At 47.0% G+C, this 17,695-nt stretch overlaps 1 protein-coding gene and 1 long non-coding RNA gene across 7 annotated transcripts in view; one reads left to right on the top strand and one right to left on the bottom strand.

Annotated features, from left to right (window-relative positions):
- Positions 1–11,184, top strand: part of STK10 (serine/threonine kinase 10) — a 133,928-nt gene extending 122,744 nt beyond the window's left edge. For 2 of the 5 annotated variants that reach the window (XM_047787303.1, XM_047787139.1), the window contains 4 exons: positions 498–622; positions 1,657–1,845; positions 2,413–2,538; positions 5,165–6,085. In XM_047787303.1, the coding sequence (XP_047643259.1) occupies positions 498–622; positions 1,657–1,845; positions 2,413–2,538; positions 5,165–5,482 (758 nt within the window). In that variant the 3' untranslated portion in view covers positions 5,483–6,085. Of the gene's footprint in view, positions 1–497; positions 675–815; positions 1,162–1,656; positions 1,846–2,412; positions 2,539–5,164; positions 6,086–9,768 lie in introns of those variants that run through there. The other 3 variants (XM_047787213.1, XM_047787394.1, XM_047787486.1) reach the window with 3 other exon arrangements.
- LOC125131647 (uncharacterized) overlaps positions 1,289–17,695 on the bottom strand; it is an 82,748-nt gene continuing 66,341 nt past the window's right edge. Inside the window, exons 1-7 of one of the 2 annotated variants that reach the window (XR_007136012.1) lie at positions 10,966–11,105; positions 9,597–9,783; positions 7,334–7,470; positions 6,081–6,208; positions 5,140–5,332; positions 3,897–3,968; positions 1,289–2,603 (exon numbers count right to left, since the gene is read on the bottom strand). This is a non-coding gene — a long non-coding RNA (uncharacterized LOC125131647). Of the gene's footprint in view, positions 2,604–3,896; positions 3,969–5,139; positions 5,333–6,080; positions 6,209–7,333; positions 7,471–9,596; positions 9,784–10,965; positions 11,106–17,695 lie in introns of those variants that run through there. The other variant, XR_007136013.1, reaches the window with a different exon arrangement.

Below are 17,695 nucleotides of genomic sequence, written 5' to 3'. Positions count from 1 at the left end.
AATAACGCATATACGGGACATGGAAGGTCTCATCTACTTTTCAAAGGAGGAAAAAGTGACAAGAGGCTGTCCTGTCTTGTCATGGGGTTTCTACGTGAGCGCTTCCCATTTGCCCAATAGGAAGGCAGAGGTGCAGGGCAGACTAAACATAAAGAATCTTCCAAGGACATGTCGCCTTCTGTGGCATGGTTGTGCCCCTTTGGCAGAGGTGAAAGATGAGGCCTGGAGAGGAGTTTCCGCCCACCCCAAATCCCAGTGGTGCAGCTGGGCTCTAGCCTAGGTGTCTGGTTTCTCTGGCTCCGAACACTTCCTGCTGTGCCATGCTGCTGGCAGCTGTCATCACGGAGGTATTAAGGAAGTTTCTGGGAGTTGGCTCGGCCACTGACCGTAGTCTGATGAGGTGGCACAGTGATCAGGTGCAGCATGAGGTGACCTGACTCAGGGGAGTGGTCGGGCTCTGGCCACCTGCGCCTCACGGGGTGGCCTGTCCTCTGCAGACCGGGAGGCGGCGCTGTGGGAGATGGAGGAGCATCACCTGCAGGAGAGGCACCAGCTGGTGAAGCAGCAGCTCAAAGACCAGTACTTCCTCCAGCGGCACGAGCTGGTGCGCAAACATGAGAAGGTGAGGCTCCGCGCTGGCAAGGGGGCAGGGCTGCCACTGAGAGACCTGGGAGGGCCGTGAGGCCACCCCAGGTGGTGCATCACTTGCTCCCAGGAGGAGCCAAGTTGGTCACAGGGAGGCTCGAGAGGTTCTTGGGGGCTGTCCTGCCCCAGATCAAAGGGCCAGGAATCGGGGAAACCATGCAGGGAAGCAGATGGCCCGAGCAGCCCCCTTGCTGATGCTGACACCTGAGGTCTGTGTCTTTTTCACTTTTCTCCCCTCTTTCCTCTTTATTCGTCCTGCCTTTCCATGTTCACTTTCTCTTTCCCCTGCCTTCCCTCAGAATAGTTTTAGGTTTCAGCTTAAATACCACCTCTGCCAGGAAGCCTTCCCTAACCTCCCCCAGACGAGGTGAGGGCCCTGCTCTGTGTGGCCAGAGCACCAACACCCTCTACTTCTGTGTAATTGTCTTGGTTCAGACCCCTAAGTGGGGACAGTGACAGAGGAACCAAGGTGTGGCAGCGCAGCCGGTGTCGGGCATCACACCCGTGGGCCTCAGGGCAGTGATGGACGTCAGCACGAGGCTCTGGTGGCTTGGCTGGGAAGCCAGCCTGGCTAGGGAGTCGAGGAGATTTCTCGGGGGAGGTGATGCCTGTGCTGAATTTTGAAATACAAACAGGTGCTAGGTGAAGAAAAGAATTCAACTTTATCAAGACTTTAAAAAATACGAATTGACACCTGTCATCAAAAATGAGGAACCATCTCATGAATATACATTTTGCTTTGAGACACTAGCTCGGGAGAGCATGCCACCATTGCTTTGATGAGAGGGCATTTGGTAGGTAAGAATCCAGAATGTCATGCATGGTAACTTTTAAAGTGAGACCAGAAAATGTTACTTAAGAGAGGTAAAATGACACAAGCCGTGCTGTGCTGAGCATTCTGGACCACGCCAGCCCAGGGCTCCTGAGTTGAGTGTGGCAGCCTTGACCTCTGACCACAGCCACGTGCCTGAAGCACAGCTGACCTTGGCCCTGGCTGGGTGTCCCCTGCAGGAGCGTGAGCAGATGCAGCGCTACAACCAGCGCATGATGGAGCAGCTGAAGGTGCGTCAGCAGCAGGAGAAGGCACGGCTGCCCAAGATTCAGAGGAGCGAGGGCAAGACGCGCATGGCCATGTACAAGAAGAGCCTCCACATCAACGGAGCGGGCAGCGCCGCTGAGCAGCGTGAGAAGATCAAACAGGTGGGGGTCTGGGGGTACTGGACTGCGGACGGATCCAGTTTGATGGGGCCTGAATCTTCCATGGTTGGGAGAACAGAAATATAAGATGCAGCACAGGGTCTTGGGAAGGGGGAAGGAATGGAAGCCCGAGTCTCAGCCCAGAAGCCTCGTAAGTCTCATGTTGAGCCCCCCGTGGTGGACGGGGCAGGCATGTGCCATTCCCTTTCATACTCTGGGTTTCTATCCTGCAGCTGCTTCTGCAGTAAGCTCCTGCCTCTCACCCACCAAGACTCCACTCACGAGTCACCCATGTGGCTTGGGGACGTGGAGTTGGTGGCCCTGGGCTCCTGTGATTCCTGTTTGCTACCCATGCTGTCCTAGCCCATGTCATAGCAGTGTCATGTTCTCATGGATCTGGGGGTTCCTTGAGGGCAGGGGCTGGGTCTCAGCTCAGGTGAAGGACCTGAAACAGAGGGGCACAGCCCGAGTGGTGCAGGCTGTGCATAAACCAGCCCCTCAGATGGGGTCTCCTAGGCACCCCCGCCAGGCCCGTGGCCCCCTGAGGCATCCACCTGTTCTCTGTTGCAGTTCTCCCAGCAGGAGGAGAAGAGGCAGAAGTCGGAGCGGTTGCAGCAGCAGCAAAAACATGAGAACCAGATGCGGGACATGGTGGCACAGTGCGAGAGCAACATGAGTGAGCTGCAGCAGCTCCAGGTACTGCCCCCTGCCCTGCCGGCCTCCGTCTCTCCCAGGCACTCAGCAATCTGGGGGCCCAGACCCTGCAAACAGGGAAAGAGTCTCATCAGACAGGCTCAGGACGGAATGGTTGAATTCTGCTGTTCTCTGTGATGCTGGCCAATTCATGTCACCTTCCCAAGCCATCTAGTTCCCACATCCCTAAAAGAGGCCTGGGGTAAGGGTGATAACTCCTCTTTGGCAGAACTGGAGTGAGGCTTTGTAAATGAGATGGCAGAACTGACCTGACAGTGCCGTGCCCGAGGCAGTGGGCATGCTGCTGCACCTCTGACATCACTGTGTCTTGGGAAAAGGTGTCCCATTTACCCTCATACCCAACCCAGATATTATAAGGAAGAAAACAGACCACTATCTCTCATGAATGCAGATGCACAAATCCCCAGCAAGATGCTAGCAATCAGAATCCAAAAATGTATAAAAAGAATTATACACCATGACCAAGTGGGACTTATCTCAGGGCTGGTACAGTGTGTGAAAATCAGTTAATGTAACCTGACATCAACAGGCTAAAGAAGAAAAAATCTCATGATCATCAATAGATACAGAAAAAAGCATCTGACAGAAGCCAACACTTCTGTGACAAATGCTCTCAGTAAACTAGGAATAGAGGGCAACTTCCTCAATTTTAGATAAACAGTACCTACAAAAACCTACAGCTATCATCATCCTTAATGGTGAGAAGCTTAAAGCTTTCCCACTAAGGTCAGGAACAGGTATCCCCATGTTGCCAGGCCCCTATATGACCCCTTTCCCTAGGGAGGTCCTTGACCTCTTCAAGTTTGTCCAATCTTGAATTTGCCCTAAAGCCCAGGAGCTGGCACATGGAGCCCCCTTGTGGTGGAGCGAGGCACTGCCACACCCGAGCGATGGGCTGTTGCAAACCTCTGTCCCCTCAGTAAATTGTTCAGGCTATTGGATCTATCCGGCCCTCTCTGGAAAGGCAGGGAGGTGTGAAGGAAACACTGCAGGCATTAGAGCCTGTCAGGGAGGGGCTCTGCTGGTGTGGCTGTGTTAATTTTAGCCAAGCTTCTGCGTCTGTTTTGCCACCCCTGCCGCATGGGGTTACTGTGAGGATGAACTGAAAAAAGCGGCACGTGGAGGGTCTAGGGGTCTAATCCGAGCTGTAGCTGCTGGCCTACACCACAGCCACAGCAACGCCAGGTTCCTCACCTACTGAGCAAGGCCAGGGATCAAACCTGCGTCCTCATGGATGCTAGTCAGATTTGTGTCCACTGAGCCATGGCAGGAACTCCCTGGGAATTGTCACTTTTGCCTGTGAGAGAGTCCAGGTAAGTTTTGTGAGGCAGATAACTTACCTCAGAGAGAACAGTGAGGTTGGCAGAGCTTCAGCCAGGTCCGTGGCCCTTATCCTTTGTCACAAATCTCTCCTGAGGAAATAGTATGTGATGCAGAAGATTATATATCATAAATATAAATAAATATTTATATATACAGATTATCTTAGCTTGTGCTACCGTAACAAAATACCACAGACTGGGTGGCTTAAACCACAGAAGTTTATTTTCTCAGTTTGGAGCCTAGAAGTCCAAGATCAGCTTTGCCTGCAGGTTTGGGTCTGGTGAAGCCTCTCTTTCTGGCTTGTAGATGGGTGCCTTCTTGCTGTGTCCTCACATGGCGGAGGGAGGCAGAGGCAGGGAGAAAGCTCTCTAGCATGCAAGCTTCCTGGCTGTCCTTTTAAGGGCACTAATCCCATCATGAGAGCCCCACCCTCTTGACACTATGGAAACCTACTTATCTCCTAAAGGCCCCATATCTCCAGATACCAACACACTGGGGACTAGGGCCTCAATGTATGAATTTTGGGGAGACACATTTCAGTTCATAGCATAGATATTTAATACAGTGCTATTTATAGTAGTGAAAATTAAGAGCAAACCAAGTGGCCAAAAATAGGGGAATGTTTAAATAAATTTAATAAATCCATACCGTGGGATAGTCTGCAGGTATCAAAACTGAGATTGGTGTTCCCATCGTGGCGCAATGGAAACGAATCTGACTAGGAACCATGAGGTTGTGGGTTCCATCCCTGGCCTCGCTCAGTGAGTTGAGGATGTGGTGTTGCTGTGAGCTGTGGGGTAGGTTGCAGATGTGGCTCGGATTCTGTGTTGCTGTGGCTTTGGTGTAGGCTGGCAGCTGTAGCTCCGATTTGACCCCTAGCCTGGGAACCTCTGTATGCCATGGGTGCAGCCCTAAAAAACAAAATAAATAAATACAAAAAACCTCCAAAAACCAAAAATGATGATTATTAAAAAAAAAAACACTAATTCTTCATAGAAATATTTATATTATAATACTAAGAGAAGAGGAAGGCAAATTTGTAGAACTGTATATATATGCAAAATTGCTGCAGATCCCACTACACAATAAGAGTTTTAATATTCTGGAATATTCTTCTAGGTACCTCCTGGTGTATATGTATTTATACATACAGAGTTTCATACAAATGGGATTTATAATTAAGGAGAATTAATGAATGAATGATGCCTGTGCCCTCAAGGTCACAGCATCAGGTATGTCTCAGCCCTCTGTGCTTCTTACCTGTTCTGCCTGGAATATGTTTCAGAATGAAAAGTGTCACCTCTTGGTAGAGCATGAAACTCAGAAGCTGAAGGCCCTGGATGAAAGCCATAACCAGAACCTGAAAGAATGGCGGGACAAGCTTCGGCCACGCAAAAAGGTAACCCTGTCTGGGCTGATGGGCTCTGCTCCTTGTTGTGCCACAGGTGTCTGCCTAAGATGTGGAGAGAGACATAGAGAAGATACAGATTTATGGATTTATTTTAAGCAACTGGTTCACCTGATTGTAGGGGCTGACAACTCTGAAATCTGCAGGCAGACTACAGGCTGGAGACCCAGGGAAGAACTGATGTTGCGGTCTTGAGCCCCAGGGCAGTCTGGAGGCACAATTCCTCTTTCCTTAGGGGAACCTCTGTCTTTTCTCTTAAGGCCTTCAACTGATTGAGTGAGGCTCACCCACAGTGAAGGGTAATCTGCTTTATTCAGAGTCTACTAAGATAAATGTTAATCAAATCTAAAAGAATCCTTCATAATGACATCTAGTCTGGTGTTCGGCCAAACAGCTGGTTACCATGGCTTTGTCAGGTTGACAAATAAATGAACCATCACAGGGCCTCAGTGTGGTCCTTTGTAAAGACATGGATATTGTATTGTATTCTGCAAAAAGGCACCACCCCATGGTATAGGCCAAGTACAGTCGTTTCCTTTCACTCTTGTCTACAGTCTGAGGACAGAGCTGCCCTAATTACCCTTGATCATGTGTCCTTAAACCTTGGGTCTGTAACAGCATCACAGCATCATACTTCAGCTCCCCTTGCTGTAATGATAGTCAAAGCAGGAGGAAGCGGCCCACCTCTGCCATACAGTGACCTTGGAGGTCCTTGAATTGAGGCTTCCCTCTTCCTGTGCTAATGGAGCTTTCTGGCTCCAACAGACCTTCCTGTTAATAGGTCCACACTTACCTGTAACCACAGCCTGCTGGGACTTTTTTGATGCTAAAATCACTAGTGCTCCTGCTGATATGGGTTGACTCTGGCATCAGGAAATAAATGTTCACCTGGTTCTCTTATCTTTGGCACATCCTGAGAGTCTGAAAGTGAACAATCAGTGTTGCCTCAGGCAAATGCCTCATATCCCAGATTGCTTCATGAGGGCGCCTGCGCTTAGGGGAGGCCCGGCAAAGGTGTTTGGAGAGCTGGCATTGAGTTTTGCCTGTGGAGGCTGCCTCTTTCCAGAATTCCTTGTAGAACTGGTCTATCATTAGTTACCTGGGTTGCTGTTGGAACAGTGGCCCAGAGGGGATGACTTTCATTCTGGAATAAGCATTCGTCTCCACTCCTGCATTTCAATCAGCAGCCTTGAGCTGCTGCCCATGTGTGGTGGGGCAAGGGAAATGACTGTACATTGGGGAATATTTTTAGAAAAACTCAGATTTCTATCAATAAGTAGAGAATATCCTGTAAGGTCAAGAAAGTGTTGCTTGGGTCACAATTAACACAGACTGTGGCCTCAGACACATCTTACCCCTTGAACTTGGCTTTTGGGGGCTATAAGATGAAGATGACATTTCTTGCCTTAAACACAAGTGATAGTAAGCTGTTGCTCTTGGGCCACATGTGGCCCAGTACCTGTATTTACAAATAATGTTTTATTGTAACACAGCCATGCTTATGTATTTACATATTGTCTGCGGCCGAATTTATCCTACAATAGCGGTTGAGTAGTTGCGACAGAGACTATACGGTAAAAGTGAAAATCTTTACAATCTGGCCCTTTACAGAAAAAAGATTGCAGCATCCTGCCTTAGTTATATTGAGGTAAAAGAGAGTAGTGCTGAAGAGCATAGGCTTTGAAGTAAGACAGATGTGAGAGAAAGTCCTAGCTTCCCCATTACTAGCTGTGAGGCCCTGGGCAAGTTACTAAACCTCTTTGCACTCAAAAAAGTGGTAGACGTTATAGTTAAATTGGTATTCCTATAGCAGAAGTCACAGACTGATGGCCCACAGGCTGAAACTGGCTTACGGACATCAGGTTTGGTCAACATACAGCAATTACAATTTTTTTTTAAAGGTGCCAACTTTTTAAGTATAAGGAAATTTTACATAGAAATCTGAATTTCCAGCAACACTAGGCCCATCATACCACAGGACAGCTATGGGCAGGAGCTGAGAAATGTGCTCTTTGCCTCACCACAGTCTCCACCACGTCCCATTACCTCACATCCAGATGTCTTCACTCGCTGAATCCACCCGGCTGGTTCCCATAGGCACTGGATTTTGTAACTTCTGTACTACTTTTTATCTTGTTTCTATACAATGTTTGCATCTCAGAAATACTTGAATATGAATAGATCTAGAACATGAGCCAAGAATCTTGTGTGAATTACCAGAAATTACCAGAAATTTCACATCATTCAAGTCCAAGATAAGGCATGACTTCAAATACCTTCCCTCCCTCATATAAATATGTTAGAACAGACTGGAAAAATTGGCACTGCAATTCACTGTCCTTCTCCCATCTTTCCTTAGAGGTAAAGAGAACTCACTAGAATTTAGTACTATTAAAGGAACAAGAGCTAAAGTAATTAAGTTGTTTGTTGACACTATTTCAGGGCATCAAATAGCTTTTTTTTTTGTCTTTTTGTCTTCTTAGGGCCACACCCACGGCCTATGGAGGTTCCCAGGTTAGGGGTCTAATAGGAGCAGTAGCCGCCAGCCTATACCACAGCTACAGCAATGCTGGATCCTTAACCCACTGAACAAGGCCAGGGATCGAATCTGCAACCTCATGGTTCCTAGTCGGATTCGTTTCCACTGTGCCATGATGGGAACTCCCAAGAATAGTTTTTAAAAGAGAGACAATAAATGCTGGTCAGATTCTGTGGAAGTGGATACTTCTATAGCGAAAATAAGGAAATCTGGCTGATGGTCAAAAATACTTTTTTTTTTTTAAATAAATGCTTTATTTTTCCCTCATATCCATAGTAGATTAGTAATGATACACAATCACACAGAACCTTGCCTCTCTTGACAGAAAGCATATTCTTTTTTTTTTTTTTTTTTAACTTTTTGCCTTTTCTAGGGCCGCACCAGCGGCATACGGAGATTCCCAGGCTAGGGGTCTAATTGGAGCCGTAGCCGCTGGCCTACACCAGAGCCACAGCAACACAGGATCCGAGCCGCAACTGTGACCTACACCACAGCTCACGGCAACGCTGGATCCTTAATCCACCAAGCAAGGCCAGGGATCGAATCCGCAACCTCATGGTTCCTAGTCAGATTCATTAACCACTGCGCCACGATGGGAACTCCCAAAAATATCTTAATAATAATGAAGCCACGTTTACTGAGTACCCCACAAGCGCCCCCCTATGTAAAGGGTAAAGCACAGTGTTTCATAGCTTGAACTCTGAAGTTAGACCCATCTTGGCTCTGCCCCCAGCTGAGTAGATAAGCTTGGGCAAGTGCCCTAAGCTCTCTGAACCTCAGTTTCTACATCTACGAGATGGAGAGAGCAACATGTATTTCCTAGGGTGAAGATTAAATAAACTGTAATGTACTTAGCATAGGGCCTGACATGTAGGAAGTAGTCAGTAATCACAACCCTTTAGTTTTTTGTGTGTGTGTCTTCTTAGGGCCACACCCGCGGCATATGGAGGTTCCCTGGGTAGGGGTCGACTTGGAGCTAGTGCTGCTGGCCTGCAGCACAGCCACAGCAATGCCAGACCCAAGCCGCATCCGTGGCCTATGTCACAGCTAACAGTGGATCCTTTAACCCACTGAGCAAGGCTAGGGATCAAACCCTCATCGTCATGGATACTAGTTGGGTTCTTAACCCACTAAGTCACAACAGCAACTCCAAGCCGGTTAAGCCTGTAATTTAATCTTTGCAATGGCCTTGCCAGGCAGGTAGTGATACTGCCCTTATACGCAAGAGGAAGCCGACTCAAGAGGAAAGGGAACCTGCTCCCTCACAGCTTGCAGTGGAGCTGAATTCTTCCTGACTGCAAAGCTCATGCTCTTTACGCTGCTTCCTTTCTGAACTGAAAGCTTATTTTGGGAGAACCCTCAAGAAATTTTTCTGGCAGGACAGCTCCCGCAGTGCTTGCCGCCTAGACACTCCCCTTGGAGTTAGCTGATGTGCTTCTGCAATGTAGAGAACCCCTGTCCTAGCACAGTTTCACAATCAGAGTCTCGGGGCGTGGCATGACGGCACTTGTAGTTTGAAAAGAACTCCCCTGATTTTGCAGGATGGTGCCTAGGTAACTCGGATAGCTCTGCTGCCCCTGCTGTTAAATTTCTTGCTCCATTTTCTACCTTGGGTTTTTCTCCATTCCTTTGGCTGTTTTCCTGCCAGCACATTTGCACCTGATTCTCCCTTTCACTCTATGTAGATTGGCATTTGCCCAAACCAAAGCCCTTGGCCCCCAGGAAACTCCTGCATGGCTGTGGCGGGAGGAAGGAGGGGGTGGTACTTACCCCTCTGGTGACGGGGTCTGGGAAGAGAGAGCAGGAAGACGGCGCTGCTCAAGCACTGAGACCTGGGCAGGAAACTTCCCGAGGCGGCCACTTTGGTGGGGGGTCCTGTGGTTGGGAGAGACCTGTGTCCCGTGGGGTCCAACCAAGTCCATCTGCCTTCTCTCTGTCCCAGGCTCTGGAAGAGGATCTAAACCAGAAGAAGCGAGAGCAGGAGATGTTCTTCAAAATGAACGAGGAGACAGAGTGCCCGAACCCCGCCACCCCAAATAAGGCCACCAAGTTCTTCCCCTACGGCTCTGCGGATGCTTCTTAACAGTTGCCCCGGGGCTGTGGCGGGCGGGCGGGCTGGCGGACCTCTGGGGCCCTCCCATTCTCTGTGAACAAGTAACTCAGGACCCCCTTCCCTCTTGCTTCCATGCCAGCTTGAATCCAGCCCCAGGCCCTGTGCCACCCCAGCTGTGCCCGACAGACCCATCCAGTGTTCCTGACTTCTTGCTCAGGGTGGAGGGTGAGGTTTGGGGATGTGCTGCCTGATCCTAATGTATATTCTGACTCTCAGGTCCCGTCAAGCTGTCGGTGATCTGGGCTGTTGGCGGGGCCAGGGAGCAGGAGGACTAGGTGCTTTGTGGCCTCGGGGCCCCTTCTGTTTGCCAAAACACCAGTTTTGCTGTCTGTGGGTACAAAGTGCTACTGAAGTCACCATGGGCTCATCCATGTTATAATTCTTGGTGGTTTTTAGCCACTCCCTGCGGTGTCAGACAAGAACCACGGCTCCTAACAACCACTGTGGTTCCCAGTGGAGCCTGGTCTGTAGCCAGCTGCTCAGGGAGTGCGCTCATACCTCCAATCTGCTTTCCTCTTGAGACAACGTCTACAGTGGTGGGATGGGGAGAGCCTGAACCACCCATTCTGCTGATCTCAGGTGTTCCATGCCATCTGTACCCACCCCCGCCATGCACGCATGCCCACACAGACACACACACACAGACACACACACACACACACACATACACACACACAGTTTGGCCCCCAGCACTACCCAGGCTTGCCACCACCCTGGGCCTCCTGTGCCGGGTGGATTAGAGCATGTTTGCTGCCTGGACCCGTGCCCTGGAGCATGTTAGGTAGAGCCGTTGGTACTGGGGTGTGCTGGTGTTGGCACCAGAGGCACAGACAGCACAGGCTGAACCGCCAGCCTGCGATTCCTTTTGGCCCCACACAGATCTTGTGTTCAGGGGTAAATTCCTCACCCCACAAGACTTTTGCAACCAGTCATTCTGTCGCACACTTGCCCATCCTGTCTGCAGGTGACAGGGGCGGGCTGCTGCCCTCTGCCTTGTGTCCAGCCTAATTCAGAGTCTGGCCTTACGCTTCAGACGGAGGCTGGCAGTCAACGGGACTTCTGTTCAGGGAGAAAAGGCATCATGGAGAAAACGTAGTGCTTCCTGCCTCCAGGAACCTGGCAGACACAAAGCTTCTGCATCTCAGATGGAATCCGGGGCCTCTGAGTGACTCAGCTGGCTTCCCACGGATTCTAATCCCAACAGGCTGCAGAGTGTTGATAACCCAATAAAAGCAGATGCTCAAACCGGCATTCGGTTTATTTACAAAGAAAACTTTTTTTCACCTTTATGTCTTCTTTGGGAAGATACCTGCTTTAAAAAACAAACAAACAAAGCAGAAAACTGCAGGTGATTTTAAGGAATGAAATAGGTGTACTGAGTCTGGGTGCTACTTTGCTGGTGATGAGGTGGCTGACGCACTGTGGAAGGACTTTCTTCACTCCTATAGGTTAAGGTCTGATGCTTTATCTTTCTAAAGCAATTCCCTGGAGTTTTCTGAGCACTGGTGGTAACTGCATCTTGGGATGGGAGGTTAGCCATTCAACAGGAAAAGGGACTTGGGGCTCCTACTTCTTACAGATGCAGTAAAGATAGTCTGGGAAGTATCAGCGCGGGAAGGTGTTGGTCCCCTTGGCTTAGGGAGCACTCAGCTTTGCCTGCCTCAGGAGCAACAATTTTCAGGTCTCACACAAATGAGACAAGGGAAATAATGATCCCCTGTGAGTCTCTCTGGTGCACAGGTGCTGGGAAAAAGGGAATAGCAGCAGTGTAACTGCAGAACACAGACCCAGTTCCACCAGGCAGGGCCAGCATTGGTGGATGGTCAGGCATTGACCAGTGACAGGGCTGATGGGCTTTAAAATACAGTCCTGCCTTTGTAGCCTGGAGTGTGAGAATGAGTATTAGATGAAATGCCTATTTCATGGTTCAAGGGGAAGTCTTTGATCATTCCCTTATTTGGATTGTCTTTCACTTTGGAATCTTATTCAGGGAGTTGCTGCTTCCTGCTCAGTGCTGCCCAAGCCCTACCAGCTCCCCTGTCCTTTCTGGTTGGGGTTTGGTTGGGTCTCCCAGCCTCACTCACGATGGAGCCGGCATGCAGAGCCCATCACTGAGAAAGCCCATGCAGTATTCCCTGTGCTCTGTGCTCATGTTTTCTCTGGAAGGGACAGGCAAAACTGTTTCTCATTTTCAGTCATTTTTTAGCAGAGTAAATGTAACTAACTTATATTTTCCCCTTTATGAAGAAGTTATTTTTATGTAGTTTCCAAATTTTATACAGAACTTTTGTAAAATCTTCTCTGCAAAGTTAACTGCAAGAATGTAAATATGCTTCTAATAAAATAACAAGGTGAGAAACTTTGCATCTGAGCTTGTTCTTTCGTATTGAGCTGGGAAAAGCAGGGACGATTTTACCTACATCTGCTGGGTAAGAAACGGGTTACTCTCTGCTGAGTACACTGGGGCCTCCCAGGTTGTAGAGCCGGTCGGACTCTGGGGTTTCTATACTGAAAGAGGTTATGCTTGGTTTGGTGTGTGTGTGTGTGTGTTTTCTACATTTAGTATCATTCTCACTTAACAAAAACATTTGACTCCCAAGGGTTTTTACATGTTAGCTTATTGAATCCTTTCAACAACACGCATAAGGAAGACACTGGCACTCCTGTTTTATAAATGAGGGAACAGACACTGGTAAGGGGAGAGTCAGGCCAAGGCTGGCAACACTGCCAGGTGATTCCTATGGGATTCGAAAGTGGACTCTCTCCCCGACTTCTCTCCTGCCAACTGTGCCCTGTACACTCAGCAAGAGTCACACACACACACTTAACCCCTAGCCACCATCTCTGCCATATTTAAACGTTTCAACCATACGTCTAAAACCCCATTCTGGGGTTCTTAACCTGCAGTCCGGGTCCTTCTTCACACACACACATACACACACACACGAGATCCATGGGTATTCAGGGACTCTTTGTATATGGATGGGAAAGATTTGGTCTTTAGTTTCACCAACCTCTAAGTGAAAATCAGCATTTCCTTTATGGGCATAGGCACCAAACTCTAATGTTATCAGCAGTACAAATCACAGAGATTTCATCTCACATTACAGCTATTGCAGACATCTCCCAATTATCATTTTCGTTCATTATTTTGAAATTATAGTAGTTATTGAACCTATTGCCAGATCTTGTTATTTAATGAGCAATATATATATAACATATATTACATCTAAATAAAATACAATTTTTCTAATATTTTGATACCTCTATTTCATTATTACTGGTTTTACTTGTAATCTTGTTTTGTTTTGTTTTTTGTCTTTTTAGGGCCACACCCGTGGCACATGGAAGTTCCCAGGCTAGGGGTCAAATCAGAGCTGCAGCTGCCAGCTTACACCACAGCTCACGGCAACGCCAGATCCTTAAACCCACTGAGCAAGGCCAGGGATCAGACCCGTGTCCTCATGGATACTAGCTGTGTTTGTTAACCACTGAGCTACGATGGGAACTCCAAAGTTTTACTTGTGATCTATGCGCTTTATCCTGTGCATCTGAAAATGTTATTCTGAGAAGTGGATCATATTCTTTGCAGAACACCTTAAGGTTAAGGACCCCTTCTATCTGCAGTCCTGAGTCACTGTCCAAGAAACCTTCCCACCAGCAGGTGGCGCCCCACAAATACAGCGCCCCACTGAACTCCCTGTGTCTGGGGGTGATGCAGGCAAATAAGCAGCTGGCATGCCTTCCATTAAGGGCTAGAAAAATGATGGAGGTGCCTGGGGAGAAAGATTCATGAGACTGGCAGAAAAGACCATGAATTAGGGAACGGGTGGGACTTGGGAAATGAGATCATTCCATATTCATTGACACCTCTTAAGTACCAAGTGCTAGAGATGATGAAATAAAAACATTGACACTGGCTTCAAAATGTTTGTCCCACTAAGGAAACAGACCTGGAGAAGCAGGATATCAATTCAGGCTGACACAGCCTGGGAGAATCAGGGAAGACTTCTCAGTGGAGGTGATGCTAAGTCTAGGAGGACAAAGCAGTATGTGCCAAACCACATGCATTCAGAGATGGGGCTATGGTTGAGGGTGAGTGTTTTATGGGCCATGAGGTTGAGAGAAGGACAGGGTGAGACCTGAATGCTGGGTTCAGACTGACCTTTATTGCTGTAAGAGCAGTAAGAAGGCTGGGAAAGAGTTTACTCAGAGGAAGGAAAGTTGAAATCATGACAAATTATAGCAATTTAAGAGAGCAGCTGAGGACAGAGATGCTTTTTAATGGGAACAATGGCCCATAAAGGTTGGATGCTTTAGGAAAGAAAGGGCAGACTGCAGGCTTCATGAAGGCAGGGGTAAGGCCTTAGCTAACCCCTTAGCACCCAGAACCCATCAGGCTGCAGCACTGAGATACCCAGTCTGAGCTCCCTATGCCATAAAGGTTCTATGAAGGGAGCAGTGGGGGTCTGGGGGCTGTAGTCTGGATGTATATGAACTCACTGTGCTACCAGAGGTAGGTTCACTAGGTCTGGCTAACAAGTATGTCTTCAGTTAAAAACGAAACTGAAAGAACTTTCATTTTCAGTGATGGCAGATTAGGTCACCCGGATCAGTCCTCAAACTGAGGACAATTAGAAAATCTGGACAAAAATACTAAATACATCTACTTGCAGGCATACAAGATAGTGAAGAACTATCAGGCCAAGATTCACGCAAGGACGGAGAGCCAGAGAGACGATGCTGGTGTTTTACCCTGGGAGCATTTGATGATCCCAGAGTGGGTAACAGAAACGTGTGTGTCTGAGCTTCTGAAAACCTCCTAGGGCCTCCTAAGAACACAAGGATTAGAGGCCAGGGCCTGATAAGGGCAGGGTGGAAGGGACCCAAATGAAAACTTTCCCGTTGCAGAGGCCTGAAAGGCTATACCCATGAATAACACTGAGCCTGACGGGGACAGGCCTCATGGGGACTGCAGTTCTCTTCAAATAATTACAACCCCTAAAAACTGGCCTGGGGTGATGCAGGATTGCTAGTGCTCACAGGCGCCCTCTGCAAACAATTTTACAAAAAAACCCGTCTAGCACACAATTAAAAAGTAACTAGGCACACAGGAAAAGACCAAAGCTAAAGCTGGCAGAAGCAGTGAACATCAGCAGCAGACCAACAGGCATGTGAGTTACTGGAGTAATCGGAGCATAAACCACGATGCTTACTATGTTTGAGGAGAGAGAAAGAATGTGATTTGAAATTGTCAGCAGAGAGCTAAAAACAAAAGTTTAAAAAGGAACTAAGTGTTCTAAAAGTAGATAGCAGAAATGGTTGCATGACTCTGAATATACCAAAAGAAAAAAAAAAAAATCCCACTGATTGTACAGGCATACCTTGTTTTACTGTGTCTTGCAGACACCGTGTTTTTCACAACCTGAAGGTCTGTGGCAGCCCCGCACAGACCAAGTCTATCGGAGCCATCCTTCCTACAGCATTTTGCTCACCTCCTGTCTCTGTGTCACATTTGGGTAATTCTCACAATATTTCATAAAATTTCATTATTATTATATTCAGGGATCTGAGATCAATGATCTCAGATGTTACTACTGTAATTGTTTTTGCATTTTCACCAAGAAAGTATTTTAAATTACAGCTTAATTAAAAGCATTCTGAGACATAATGCTATTGCACACTTAGCAGATGACAGTATAGTGCAAACATAACTTGTATTTGCACTGGGAAGCCATAAACATCATATGACTCACATTACTATGATACTTTATTGCAGTGGTCTGAAAACTGAACTCACAAAATTACCTAGATATGCCTGGGTACTTATTTAGAAGGGTGAATTTTGTGGTATGTGAATATCTCAAGAAAGCTTTCATTGAAGAAAAAAAAAGTAAAAAGTCTAGACATAAAACAAAAACAAACAAAAATAACTGATGTGAAATACTCAGTGTACAGGCGTAACAGTGGACATGTCAGAAGCCTTCATCAACCATTTATATCAGTTTGAAGCTTTATCCTTCCTACCTCTACTTGGCCATGTCTTCTCACTCCGGATGAGGCTTTAAAAAAAGGTGCAAAACCTTCTTCTTACCAATTCCAAAAGTGAGGGAACATGCTGAAAAACTACGAAAAACAACAGAACCAACAAGATGTCCTGAAGGAAGGCTGACCCTTCCTTCAGGACATCAAAAAACTAGTAGGGATAAAGCTGAGTCAATTGGAATCTCTCTCTTAGTAATGTGAACTGGGGGTAGGGTTAGAGAACAACCAGTTAGAAATGGAACTTAAGAGGCTGAAATACATGGATGTAGTGAGGGATCAGAGGCCAAGAGGGTCCATGTGCAAAGAGAAGTTAGAAAGGATCTGAAACTCAATGGTGATTCCTAAATTTCTGGCTTTAGCTGACTGGGTAGGTAGAGGGATCATTTACTGAATTGGAAAAGATCAGCACAGGACAACATTTGGTGTGTTGAAAGGAGGGACCAGAGGTTCAGTTTGAAAGTTAGAACTCCAAAAAAGAGCACCTAATTTTGCATATGTTAAATTTGAGGTGCCTATGACACACCAAAGGGGGATGTTATTGTCTATATGTATCTGGAGCTTGGAGGAAATATCTGGGCTGGAGATACGCATTTGAAAATAGGGTATGAAGTGGATAGTTGAGAAAAATGCAGTAGGAGAGACAGGCAGGACCAGAGAGATATATGTATACTACGAAAAGAAATAGAGATTTTTTTTTTTATCCCGAAGGCCATGTGTGACATCAGCTTTCTGTTGTAGACAGGTGACTAGCTGCAGCAGAAAGAACATACTGAAGCAGCAGAAAAGTGATAAGTAGGGCCTTTACAGTAATCCAGGTAAGAGATGGGAATTCTCATATTATAGATTTATATCCCGACTTTTTCCTTTTTTATTTTAACATCACTAATAGTTCTCTGGAAACATAGTTTTAGCAGATATTATTATTTTTTTATGGCTGTACTCAGAGTATATGGAAATTCCCAGGCTAGGGACTGAAGCTGACACTAGATCCCTTAACCCACTGCATCGGGCCAGGGATGGAACCTGAGCCTCTGCCGTGACCCAAGCCGCTGCAATTGGTCTTTTAACCCACTGCGCCATAGCAGGAACTTCTGGAAACACAGTGTTAAATGGCTAAATAACCCACCCACTTGTGAAGTTATATAATCTATTTGACCACTATTATACAGTTAGACATTTTGGTTTATTTTCTGTTTATGAGGAACCTTATTCTTTCACATAACTATCCTTTGTATTTTCTCCTGCCTTGGTGATAAAAGCTCTGGCAAATATCACAGCTTTTCTAAAGTTAAAATTGGGTCAAGTCTAATTACCAAGTTTTACTTTCACATTTGATTTAAACTTTTTCTCACGCAGCTCAAGTCTGAACCAGACTCCAAAGCTTGCAGTGAAAAAGACGGGTATGGCTGGGCTGACGCTCACCAACTGCACCACTTGATTCCTTGTGTTTCAAATATTCGTAAATGATATGATCAGTAAAGGGTTAACATCCAACACTGATAAACAGCTCACACAACTCAACATCAAAACAAAAACAAAAATAAAAACCCCCAAACCCCAAAACAGCCTGATTGAAAAAGTCAGAAAAACCTAACAGACACTTTTCCAAAGAGGAAATGCAGATGGCCAACAGGCACAGGAAAAGATGCTCAACACGGCTCATCATCACAGAAATGCAGAAGAAAACCACCACGAGATATCACCTCATACC

Source organism: Phacochoerus africanus, chromosome 1 (assembly GCF_016906955.1).
Source record: "Phacochoerus africanus isolate WHEZ1 chromosome 1, ROS_Pafr_v1, whole genome shotgun sequence".
Lineage (NCBI taxonomy): Eukaryota > Metazoa > Chordata > Mammalia > Artiodactyla > Suidae > Phacochoerus > Phacochoerus africanus.
The sequence above is the reverse complement of the archived record's forward strand: the minus strand, read 5'-3'. Positions and strand labels throughout refer to the sequence as shown.